This window comes from Choristoneura fumiferana, chromosome 17, assembly GCF_025370935.1.
Source record: "Choristoneura fumiferana chromosome 17, NRCan_CFum_1, whole genome shotgun sequence".
Classification (NCBI taxonomy): domain Eukaryota; kingdom Metazoa; phylum Arthropoda; class Insecta; order Lepidoptera; family Tortricidae; genus Choristoneura; species Choristoneura fumiferana.
This window is the reverse complement of record NC_133488.1, coordinates 20,565,151-20,578,488: the sequence shown is the minus strand read 5'-3', so window position 1 is coordinate 20,578,488 and position 13,338 is coordinate 20,565,151. Positions and strand designations below refer to the sequence as shown.

The 13,338-nt window shown below is 42.5% G+C and overlaps 1 protein-coding gene across 4 annotated transcripts in view; it reads right to left on the bottom strand.

Moving 5' to 3' along the window:
* Window positions 1–491: 491 nt before the first annotated feature.
* Rbpn-5 (Rab GTPase-binding effector protein rabaptin-5) overlaps window positions 492–13,338 on the bottom strand; it is a 30,237-nt gene continuing 17,390 nt past the window's right edge. For 2 of the 4 annotated variants that reach the window (XM_074100270.1, XM_074100271.1), the window contains 7 exons: window positions 12,687–13,255; window positions 9,571–9,664; window positions 8,163–8,338; window positions 3,209–3,311; window positions 2,413–2,529; window positions 1,289–1,399; window positions 492–774 (listed from right to left, as the gene is read on the bottom strand). In XM_074100270.1, coding sequence (XP_073956371.1) covers window positions 607–774; window positions 1,289–1,399; window positions 2,413–2,529; window positions 3,209–3,311; window positions 8,163–8,338; window positions 9,571–9,664; window positions 12,687–13,255 — 1,338 coding nt within the window. In that variant the 3' untranslated portion in view covers window positions 492–606. Of the gene's footprint in view, window positions 775–1,288; window positions 1,400–2,412; window positions 2,530–3,208; window positions 3,312–4,330; window positions 6,035–8,162; window positions 8,339–9,570; window positions 9,665–12,686; window positions 13,256–13,338 lie in introns of those variants that run through there. The other 2 variants (XM_074100272.1, XM_074100273.1) reach the window with 2 other exon arrangements.

The following is a 13,338-nucleotide window of genomic DNA, read 5'->3' as shown; positions in this document are numbered from 1 at the left end:
GGAATCGCCTACCGACCTCCGTCAGGCAATCTCCCACCGTGGGATCTTTCAGGGAAGGCTTGAGAAGAATGTGGCTTACACCTTCTCCTTAAATATTTGAGAACATTCCTTTGTTTAATATGCTTATATATTATATGTATTATGGTCATATATATATATAGTAGTTTATTTATTTATATTGTAGTTTATGTATTATATTGTTTAAAGCACTGTATAGTAGCTTCCACTATTTTAACTCTTAAACTCACTCTTTGTCGGACCCTAATTGCTCCTTTTCTCTCATCTACTCAAAGGTTGACTGGTAGAGATCCCTTAAAGGGATAAGTCCGCCTTTGTACAAATATCTTAAAGTTTGACAATTGTATTTTGTTAATTTTCTTTTGTACAATAAAGAGTTTACATACATAATTTTTAGGATAGTTTTAGATACTTCAATTGTACATTTACCACAACACCTTTGTTTAAAGTTTTGTTTTGTTTATAGTGGAGGGGGGGGGGGCTTGGCGACGCCCTTGAGCAACACGTTGCTCAACAAATGTTTACCATGAATACGGGGTCGAAAGTGATCGAGAGGCTGCGTTGACCGGGTGTGGTCGGTCGCGGTGGCTAGTCGGGCGTGTGCGGCGGCGCGGTCGAGAAGTACGGCGCGGTGTGGGGCTGCAGCAGCGTGCGGCACACGGCGCACACGCGCGCCGGCGCACGCCGCGGCCCGCTCGCCACCGTGTGCGCCGCGCACGCCGCGCAGAAGATGCGCCCGCAGTGCCGGCAGTGCACCTGCGACCAACGATAAACTAACTAACAATACAGTCAAATAACAAACACTTCATCGTCGTCAGCTGGAAGAGGTCCACTGCTGAACAAAGTCCTCCCCCTTAGAAACACTTATGAATGTTAAAATAATCGTTAATTAATTCTAGAAAGTTTGTGAGTGAGTGAGTGGGTGTGTATGTTTGTTACTCCTTCACGCTGAAACGGCTCGACGGATTTGGATAAAACATAGGCTACTTTTTATCCCGATATTCCCAGGGGGTAGGGATAAAATCACGAAACAACAACCGCTGGGGTTAAAGTCATGAAATTTGACATGATTGTTTTTAAATTTAATTAATATTGATTTTTGGAGTCTTTTTGTATTATTTATTTCAACTCCAAATTTTTGTTACTTTTACGGTCATCCCGTGAAACCCACATCGAAAATACAAACTGAAATATAGATGCACAGAAAAATGAGACCAGCGCTGGGAATCGAAGCCAGGTCCTCGGCATTCACTGTGTAGCAGGTGGTTACCTTTTTCTTGGTGTTGGGCAGCGCGACGTGGCAGGAGGGGCAGCTGGTGACGTCCTCGTCGTGCTGCCACCGCACCTCCGTGTCCGCCTCGCGGATCCGCTGCAACTGCACCTGCAACACGAATGCATTCACAACTTGCCACCAAAAGTGAGGGAACGTTTGCTTCCTACTTTAAAAAGACACACACGCGCATTCACGCACGCAAGCATGCATGCATATGGTATATGCGTATGGCCTGCAGTGACTGCGACATTGTAATGTCAACTGGTATGACACCTGCAGCGACTGGGACGTTATAATGTCAACTGGTATGACACCTGCAGCGACTGGGACGTTATAATGTCAACTGGTATGACACCTGCAGCTACTGGGACGTTATAATGTCAACTGGTATGACACCTGCAGCGACTGGGACGTTATAATGTCAACTGGTATGTCACCTGCAGCGACTGGGACGTTATAATGTCAACTGGTATGACACCTGCAGCGACTGGGACGTTATAATGTCAACTGGTATGTCACCTGCAGCGACTGGGACGTTATAATGTCAACTGGTATGACACCTGCAGCGACTGGGACGTTATAATGTCAACTGGTATGTCACCTGCAGCGACTGGGACGTTATAATGTCAACTGGTATGTCACCTGCAGCGACTGGGACGTTATAATGTCAACTGGTATGACACCTGCAGCGACTGGGACGTTATAATGTCAACTGGTATGTCACCTGCAGCGACTGGGACGTTATAATGTCAACTGGTATGACACCTGCAGCGACTGGGACGTTATAATGTCAACTGGTATGTCACCTGCAGCGACTGGGACGTTATAATGTCAACTGGTATGTCACCTGCAGCGACTGGGACGTTATAATGTCAACTGGTATGTCACCTGCAGCGACTGGGACGTTATAATGTCAACTGGTATGACACCTGCAGCGACTGGGACGTTATAATGTCAACTGGTATGACACCTGCAGCGACTGGGACGTTATAATGTCAACTGGTATGACACCTGCAGCGACTGGGACGTTATAATGTCAACTGGTATGACACCTGCAGCTACATTGTAATGCGTACTGGTCGCACCTACAGAGACTGACATTGTAATGCGTGTGGTGGTACCTGCAGAGACTGTGAGAGGCGCACGAAGTCCTGCTGCACCTTTTCGCTGTTGTCGAGCTCCTGCTGCAGCGCCGACACGCGCGCGCGCAGCTCCGCCACCTCGCCCAGCATGCGCTTCTGTCAACAACAGCACCAACACTTTATCACTTTGCACCCATAATAGACTGTCATCATCAAGTCGGCCGTAGCACGTCCACTGTTTGACAGAGGCCTCCCCCAGGCCTCCAGTCGCATTGGTTGGTATAACTATTTTGTCCACGCGAAAATCAAATTGTGCAGCATGGTTTTCCTGACAAAATTTTATTCTTTATCTTTAGCTAGCTTTTATTTAAAATGTTTTTGATTTATTAAAGATTACCTAGTCATCATTTTTCGTGACAAAAAAGGTGAAAAAGTACGAAATACAAAAATAAATAATAATAAGTAATACAAAATATTATTGATTCATTTATTTATTTGTCTTTGTAATTTATTTTTAATGTATTTTTTTAATAAATTTTGTTTTTTTTCTCAACAACATTTTCTTTATTATTTTTAACGAACAACATAAAAAAAAACCTGTTTGGTGCAGTTTCAGACTAGCATTTTAATTGTGTGTATAAAGCTCGTTTTCGTAAGCGCGTGTACGCACATACAGGAACGGTTTACTTCGAGAGTTCAACACACAGGACTGAGCTAATCTAACGCGCGTGCAATCGCGTATACCAAAAACGACTGTAACGACAGAAAAAAACGCTAGTCTGTAACCGCCAATAGGGTATTTAGTTGCCCGTGCAGTTGATCGCGTCAGCCATACCTTATCGTCGAGCAGCGAGTTGATGGTGTCGTTGGACTGTCGCAGCTTGCCGCCCAACTCCTGGAGCTGTTCGCGCTCCGTCGCCAGCCGCTCCAGCTCCTCCCTGTACAACACACAATCAAGAGTTAAAAATAACACAGAAAAACGGGTACGGCGCTGCACTGCCTCCTCAATCCCACTGGTATTATAATAATCCCAGCCTATATACGTCCCACTGCTGGGCACAGGCCTCTCAGAATGAGAGGGCTTGGGCCGTAGTTCCCACGCGGGCCCGGTGCGGATTGGGAACTTCACACACACCATTGAATTGCTTCGCTCGTGGTAAATTTCAAATGTAATTTCGCAAATGAATTCCGAAAAACTCAGATGTGCGAGCCGGGGTTTGAACCCACGATCCTCTGCTTGAGAGGCTATAGGTCAAACCACTCGGCCACCACGGCTTCCACTGGTATTATAAATGCGAAAGTTTCTAAGTCTTTTTGTTTGTTACCTCATTCATACCGATTTAGATGAATACGGTATAAAGATAGTTTGAGTTCCAGGTAAGGACATAGTTCCCGCGAGATAGCGCCAAACGAATTCTGCGAGGACGGAGTCGCGGGTGACAGCTAGTACAAAAGAATACAGAAAAACAAGTCATTATCATCATATCGTAGGACGTCAACTGTTGGACGTAGACCTCCAGTTGCTTCGGTTGGCAGCGGCCTGCATCCACCGTGAACCCGCGGCTTTAACCAGGTCATCCGTCCCTCTCGTTGGTTGGTGGAAAAACAGGCGAGTGATAAAGTGCTTTGCCAATTGTAATTTGTTTATTTTCTTTTGTACAATACAATATTAAAATTTGTAGAACAACGGAAAGCATTTCGTTCGTGTAGAAAATAATCATTTCCCAACAAGAAATAAGGAAAAGAAGAGTCGGCTGCCGGCTCACTGCTGAAACGAGTGCGCAGGAGTGATAACGTAATAACAGCCGCCCAGCCCAAGGGCGTTGCCAGAATGACTCGACTGCCCCTTTGTAAAGTTTTGTGTAAAGTCTACACTGTAGACTGTTATATTATAATAATATTATTTTTTTTATTTTTAATTAATAATAACACTATTAATATTATAGGCGGGATAATTGTATTTAAACTAGAATTACACACATAAACATCAAGCCTGTATTCCCAAATGGGATAGGCAGCTTAGTAGTTACCGCTTCGGAGCCACTTTTAGCAATTTTAGGTTTTAAGTTTGACAAAAACGGTACAATAGTGACAGGCTGACAGGTTGCTACCTAGAACTAATTTTTAAAATAAATGTATTTTATTTTTATTTAATAAAATAAAAAGTTGTTTCACAATCATTTATTCGTAATTTAACATTTTTCAATATTGCCAAAATATTACTGAAAAAACACAGCATATCCAAATCAGTAAAATAATAATGTAAAAATCAAAAACAAATTTGTAAAAATAAAAATAATAATAAAAAATAAGGCACATGCAATGAACTCATTGTAAATTTATAAATTCTATCGTCAATGATGGCATTTGCCATTGCTGGTTACGGGTTACGGGGCATTGCAGTATCATCGACGATTATCTAAAATCTATGTTGTCTTACATTAACGTGTATAGTTAGTGAGAAAAGTTTTTCCATGTCAAAGTCTTTTTATGACATTGGCATAAGATTGATTTTGACTTGGCCTGTGTTAAAACTTTTTTCACTACATCTATACCTAACTAAAAATGCTCATAAATCCTATCACAGTAAAAAGCAATACAATATCACAAAATCATATCAGTACTTAATTATAAATTGACGATTTAAAGCCAAGACACATTGTTTAGATTAGATTAGATTTTTTAGAAAAATATGTCTCTGTCCATTGGAGGACAATTTTGCCAGTGTCTCGTAGGTTTTGCCTAAAAATTCTAGAAAACGAAAAATGAGAGGTAATGGTGGATGAACCCACATTATTTAAGATATCGTTATTTACGACCTTGACATTTTGACGTAAAATGTTTGGACGCGACAACAATCCGTGTTCTGCTTTTTATTGCAAGTATAACAAAAAAAAAATATTTTTTAACAAAAGTATTTCTTGGCAGTTTTGTTTAATTCTATCCTGATTACTGATTCCTATCTCAGTTAGATCCTTTCTTAATATAAATAGAAAATTAATTCCTTGATTTATTATGTAAACGAAGAGAAAAAACAGGTCGGTATAATTTTAACATTTCATAAGGCATTTCCAAGCTTTAATAATACATTTCCAGACACGAAAGCCCAAGAAACACACATCCGTGGGCACGGCAGTGCCCCCGCCAAGTCGAGCAAAACAAAACAAAAGACACGGCCGTGCCATACTTTTCTCGAATTCATTCAGGCTATTTCCAACCTCCTATAATTTTGTTATGGCTAAAGCTAGAACCCTGAATTTTCAGTTACCTAGACCTTACACTAATGTTGACATAAGTTTTTACAAGTCTGCAAATTTTATAAAAGTGATTTCAATAAAAATACAGATCAAGAATGCTTAGTCACTACAAAATTGTATATCTATTGCTAAAAAACTAAGTAAGTAGGTACAGTCACCAACACCAATATCTCACACAACAACCGTGCATAAATATCTGATTCGACTCTATTTCTAGGGCCGGAAGGACGTGTCAGATATTTTTGCACGCTCCGCTGTGGCAGATATTAATGCTGGTGACTGTACACACCAGATCAAAGTTTTAACAATAACATAAATAATCACAATGACTCCATGTTCCGATGACAGCTTCAGAATGTCCTGGTCAAAGCATCGTCCAATCCGTTATTTCCCCAGAATCGTTACTGCAAAGAAATGAAAAAAAAAAGCTATGCAAAATTCAGTACGGTCGCAGAAGTACACAAAAACTTAAATGCTGCATACTCTAAATTGAAACATTCCTAAACCGCAAATAACAAAATAAATATCATAGCAATTTATTATGCGTTAGATGAGTTAGTAGCATTTGAAAAAGCTTCATGAAATTAGGCTGAGACTGTTTGAGCCTTAGCACACCGCGCCTCTGAAACGCGCCGTTCGACGCGCTTTAACAGCGCGGTTTTCTTTCCATAGACCGTTACGACTCGCGTATCGCGTTTGTATGGATACAGACGCGCGTTTAAAAAATTGAGGTGTGCAAAGGCCCTTAGACTCGGTGTGACTGTAGCACTCACAAAGTTTAGTTTAATAAATGAAAAAGCGATTTTTCAGACTACCTACACTTTGCAATTGGCTCGATTAAGTTTAGTAAAGCATTATTATAGCAAAGGAAATATTTAATATTAAAAGCCAGCGATCGCTAGATTCTATATTTGGGATAGTAAAATGATTGGTGTAATAAATAAATAATAAATAAATAATATTCATTTATTTCAAGTAACATGACTCATAGAAAATACAAAAAGAAAAGAGAAAAAAAAATACACATCATAGAAACAAAATACACTCTAATGAGTAATGAGTCTTAGATAAAAGGTAGTCCGAAAAAATAAACAAAAATTCAGCGTGTGTACGTACAATGTACATTTTCAGATTGATATAAAAAATACTTACTTGCTTATAAAAAAACACATTACACAGTTTTTACACTAAATTCACTTAAAAAGTAACGAGTATAGAATTTAAATTACTTTAGTAACTAATTGTACGCTTTAATTTATCCTCCTAAAGCCCAAGTCAAATTTTTGATTTGTGAACATCAATTATGATAGAGTTGGATTTAATATTACAATAGGTCCTTTATAAAGGGCTCTGGGCGTTAGGAGGTTAATGTAAAATGGTACGTGATACGCGCGTTAACCGACTTTGGCGACAATTGTGACGAATTGAAGATATCACGATATAATAAAATGGATGAAAGTTGTGAAACTGAAACCGGAACGTGTTAGAGCGAGAGAGTTGGCTTTTTGATGTTTTTAACATGTAACTTAAAACATTAGTGTACTTAATCGCAATCGAATTATGAACATACTAATGCAAAGTAAGCATTATATGTGTTATTTTGTCAATAAACATGCGAACACTTTAAAATGTTATAAGCATGACGTGATATCAACAATAAAAGCTTTTGTAAAATAGTTTTTAAATACAAAAAGATCGCGAACTGTCGCTATATAGCAGCAGTAAATATTTGTATTTTGGTATTTTATAAAATACCAGATTTAATAAAAGTAAAACGACATTGTTCCCCGTACATAACCAGCACTGGAAGGGGTCAAATATTTCCTACTTCAAAGAGATTTTGGTATTGTCAATTTATGTTCCGGAAATAATTTGGTAGTGACCAGCGCTGGTTTGTTAGATGGTTATGTACGGGGAACAAGGGAAAACGATAGGGCATAAGTGATTTTTTTTACTCTGAATATATAGATAGTAGCGCTGCTAAAAACTGACAGCAGATTGAATGATCTTCAGTTTTTTTTTCTGTTGTAGAAACGACTCAGTTGAATTTTTTTTTTTTAATATAATTACACGATATAAAAGCCCTAAGCCAGCCTTAGCGCGGGCAAGTCGGTTGGCACGAGCTCACCTGTTTCGAAATATCAAATTAAGCGAAATTTTTGCGGCTGAACTTAACACTCCAGCCATTTGACAGTCATGATCTGCCAAACGCCCTGTAGGCCTGTATAAATAGCAGCGCGCTCCATCAGATGCGCGCGCATCTCCTCACCGGCACCCACGGCATCAGGATGTTCACTCGTGCGAGCACGTCGCGCCTGCGCCATCTGTCTGCGCTAGCGCCCTACCACCGGCGACCACCCGACAAGGGCCTGTCGCGCGACCTCGCGCGTGCAGCCAGTCCACACCTTACCTACCTACCTTGCCGACAGCTGACGATCGCTCGCTGGATCTCCCCATCCGGGAGGTTTGATCTCGTTGGCGGTTGGAGAAGACCCGGCCCGTGCTGACTGGGCGGTCAGTGCCGCGCGTCACCTGGCGTGCTGCAGCTGCTGGCTGGCGTGCTGCAGCGCGGTGTCCTGCCTCTGGCAGGCGGCGGCGTGCTCCACCAGCTGGCCGCGCAGGTCCCTCTCGGCCGCCAGCGCCTCCTCGCGTCCTATCTGCACGCAGATCAGCTGCTCCCGCAGTTCCAGCATACACAGCTGCAACTCCTGGAAGACATTTCAAAGGTCACTGTTGTGCAGGCTCAACGATGTGGGTTTGTGGCAGGGCCCGGGCCACACACGACAACGATATCATCAGCATCATATCAGCCATAGGACGTCCACTCTCAGACAGGCCTCCCCCATATACCTTCAGTTGCTTCAGTTTTACTGTAAGTTGGATTACCTTTAAAAACCGGCCAAGAGCGTATCGGACACGCCCAAAATAGGGTTCCGTAACCATTACGAAAAAAATAAGTAATATTTTTCTAAGGATTTCGTATTTTATACGCTCGATTTTAATGAAAATTTGCACTTTAAGGCACTTGTCTCACCGCCAGCGAGGAAACGATTGGCTATCGACTATTTTCTCGCTCAAGAAACGAACAAAAGATATAAGATCCTGTGTGAGTAAAAGAGACACATATATTAATAGTTGATCGCTGGCTGTTCACACTGTCGGCGAGAACTCGCTCTTACATCTTTTGTCGCAGCGACAAGAGCTATAAAACTCGCTGAGCTATTATAGATACTCGCTCAGCGATGTTAGCTTGGCGGCCGCCCCGCGCGAGCGAGTCGAGTGGAGCGAGTAATCGCCCGTCGCACGCGAACACTCGCTTACAGCCGAGCGACAAAACTACACTCGCTTCTCGCTGCTCGCCCACTCGTTTCTAGTTACTCGCTCTACTCGCTTCTCGCTCATCGTCGGCAGTGGGACAAGTGCCTAAAGTTGAATATTTCGCAAACAAATCACTGAATCGAAAAATCGTCTTAGCAAACCCTAATGGTACCTATCCAACGATACCCCACACTATAGGGTTGGATGAGAAAAAAAACACACACCCAAATTACGTCTATGGGAGGTACCCTAAAAAATTTTTTTTTTTAATTTTTAACTACAATTTTGTCGGCATAGTTTACTTATATATCCGTGCAAAATTACAGCTTTCTACCATTGATAGTCTCTGAGCAAAGCCGCAAACGGATAGACAGACAGACAGACATGGCGAAACTATAAGGGTTCCGTTTTTGCCATTTTGGCTCCGGAACCCTAAAAAACAGCAAAACGCAATTGACAAGACTGTAGAGTCAGAAATCAAGTAGAATCACGAGAAATTAATTGAAATAAACGCAATAAACTAAAATAAAAAAGAAACCTCATGGAGTGTCTGACATTTTCAGTGTATTTGCCAACAGTTTCAGTCCAATTAGAGCGTAGTACCTACAAAAGAGACACTCACTTCAACGCTGTCGGGTAGGTCGATGAATTCACTCTGCATCTCCTCCGCCTTCTTGGTAAACCGTCCGATGAGCATTGCGTTGTCGCATTCCAGACTACAACAAAAATTCAAACATTTAAGCCGATAAAGCCGAGTTGCCCAAAGAGCAATGGAGAGGAAACTGGTCGGAGTTACAAGGAGGGACAGGAAAACTAACAAATGGCTCAGAAAGCAAAGTAAAGTCGCCGACATTGGTAGAAGGATAGCATTGGTGGAAGGATAGGATTGGTAGGATTGGTGGTAGGATAGGGTAGGATTGGTAGGATTGGTAGGGTGGCAATGGGCGGGACATATTGCCCGAAAAACCGATTCGTGGTGTACAGTTGTTCTGGATTGGAGACCATGGGAACAGAAAAGACCAGTGGGCAGACCGCAAATGAGATGGAAAGACGATATAAAAAAGGTGGCGGGCAACAATTAGACTCTAACTGCCCAAAATAGATCGGAGTGGAAGAGGTTGAAGGATGCCTACACCAAGAATTTGGTAGAAGAAGGCTGAGAAGAAGAAGAGAGGAGAAGCCGATAAAATTATTGAGCGAGCGAATGCGAAGCGCCGTCTGTACGGCTACCTGTTCTCGTTTACAGGTCACATTTCTCAACAGATTGTGAGAATGTTTAACAATTATATGGAATTTTTGACAGTTACATTTTTAGTTTAAATTAAGTTAAAACCATGCGAGTTTTAGGTGCGCTGTGAACATTTATGTAGTTTCAAGCAGTGCAAAGACAGACTCGCGCGGACTAAAGCTTATTGAGCGGGTTAGTAACACTTCGTCTAAAAAGCAGCTGGTTTAAGTAGCAGGTGGTCTATGAAACAAGTCTGGCGCTTCGTGAAAAGGAGTTCCGGTTCGACTTTGAGCCATGGAAATAAAATTGTCGAATCAAGAAATGGACAAACGGAGACCCACTGGACATTCGAGGAACTTTTTAGACAACTTGCTTCGTACTCAGACCGGTTGCTTCTTAAACCATTTGCTACTTAGACCAGCCGTTTTTTGAAGGAAGTGATACAAAGCTATCTTCGCTTGGATTCGGTGGACACGGTACAATCCCACAAGTTCTGGACAACTTTGCATATTATTGCTTTCATCGAGATACAGTGGTGGTCATGTAATTAAGAACGATTTGAAGTTCCAGATTATTTTTAACTAAATCATGTCATGTGTAGTCGTGGTTCCTTCTTAGAAGTAACTAGTTACGTTATGAAATAGCCACATGAATAGAGCAAACGGGATTAAGAATAAATAATAAAATTGCTGACATTTTTTTACAAATTTTGTTTTTATTCTCTTTAGTAACAAATTAAAATAGTAATGAAGCTGGACAAATAATTAAGAACGATTTATTGAACTGCTCGAAAGTTTTTTTATTTGAAACTTAGATTAACTAAATCACACTAACGTGAAGTTTGTACAGAAAAAAAAGGAATTTAATACATTTTAACTAAAATTAATAGTAAGTAGCATGTCCACGGCTTTTTATTACTGCCTTACACCGGCGAGGCATTGAATCTATCAATTTTTGACATTTCGCAAGAGAGATAGAGTTCCATTCTTCTAAGAATACGTCATACAGTTCTCTTAAATTGCCACACTGTCGATTTGAAACCTTTTTCTTGACTTCGCACCAAAGATGCTCTATTGGGTTAAGATCGGGGCTATCGGCTGGCCAATCTAAGACAGAAACTGATTGCGATGTGAGGAATTCTTAACGGTACGTGCAGTATGCTTGGGATCATTGTCATGCTGGAATGTCCAAATAACCGGAAGCATGCCTTCAGCATATGGTAACATTGTTTCTTCCAGTATGTTTTTGTATTGAAATTGATCCATGTTTCCTTCTATCAGCCTAACAGGTCCAACACCATGTCCAGAAAAACATCCCAAATTTTTACATTTCCCCGCCATGCTTTAAAGTCACTTTTGTGTGCTTTGGGTCGAATGCTTTATTTGAAAGCCATCTTACATATCGTTTGCCAACAGAACATACCCTATTTATTTTTGTCCCGTCAGAAAAATAACGTTTTTCCACTGTCTGACTGTCCAGTTTTCATATCTTCTTGCAAATGCAAGCCGGGCTTGCCTATGACACCGTTTCAACATAGGCACCTTCCTTGCTATCCTTCCGTGCAACTTTTCTTCTACCAAACGCCTTCGAATAATGCGTGCCGAGATTGCTGAAGGGTGGTTTTCGCCAAAATATTTTTTTCTTAACTCATTAGACGGTATTAGACCCTTTAAAAGGATTTTGTTTTGCCAAACGAACGATATTTCGATCATCTCGACGAGATGACTTTCTTTGTCTAGGTACACGCGGAACATTTGAAGTAGTTTGATACGTGGCAAATGCTTTATGGCGTGGAAAACCATAGTTTTTGAACATTGCAGATGATCGGCTATGTGTTTATACGACCAATTCTTGTCGCAAAGTTTTAGTATTACTTCTCTTGTAGATTTATCACAACTTTTATTTTTCCCCATTGTTTTTATATGAAGCAATTGCCTTTAAGACTTTTACGGCACTAAATGGCGCCAAAATTATTCGAATAATAACCTAAAACCACAAAGCGGCCGTCCGTTCTCTATATAAATTTGAATAAAAAATAAACTACTCAGCGTTCTTAATTATATGACCAGCCAGTAAGTAGTAATACTAGGTTTAGATGTAATGTATAAAGTTTATATATTTATTTTTTAGCCAATTATATGTATAAATGAATTTACCGCTAGTACGGAAAAGTTTTACGATACGAGAGAAGTACAAAAATATACATGCAGTTAGTAACACTTGTCAGTTTGAAAAATCTTCTCTATAAAAATCGTTCTTAATTATATGACCACAACTGTATATGGCTCAATATCCACCTTGTCTACTGGTAGCTGCTGGTGTATACAGCCCATTGAATCCAGTAGGAAACGAGCCGTCACGGCGCCGTGCTACCAAAGCACTGACCTGTCTAGCTGGCGCTGGAGGGTTTCCTGGTGGCCTGGTGCGCGGCGGGTGCTGTCCGCGAGGGTGCTCCGCGCGCCGTCCACGCGGCCCGCAGTCCCTCCAGGGGCCCGTCCCGGAGCACTGACCTGTCCAGCTGGCGCTGTAACGTCTCCCGCTGCACGGTGAGTGTGGTGACCTGCTGCAGCGCGCGTTGGCTGGCCTGGTGCGCGGCGGCCGTGCTGTCCGCGAGGGTGCTCCGCGCGCCGTCGACGGCAGCCCGCAGTCCCTCCAGGGGCCCGTCCCGGAGCACTGACCTGTCCAGCTGGCGCTGTAACGTCTCCCGCTGCACGGTGAGTGTGGTGACCTGCTGCAGCGCGCGTTGGCTGGCCTGGTGCGCGGCGGCCGTGCTGTCCGCGAGGGTGCTCCGCGCGCCGTCGACGGCAGCCCGCAGTCCCTCCAGGGGCCCGTCCCGGAGCACTGACCTGTCCAGCTGGCGCTGTAACGTCTCCCGCTGCACGGTGAGTGTGGTGACCTGCTGCAGCGCGCGTTGGCTGGCCTGGTGCGCGGCGGCCGTGCTGTCCGCGAGGGTGCTCCGCGCGCCGTCGACGGCAGCCCGCAGTTCCTCCAGGGCGGTGGTGCTCGCCGCGCGCTCGGCGTGCCACGACCTGATGGTTTCCTCGTGGATGGAGCGCGCGCCTTCTAACTCTTCCGTCGCCTATATTACAAGGGTAAATGTTCAGCGTTTTTTTTTCGCCAGTACCTAATTGACGAGATTTAATTTTTTTGACACCAGAAAAT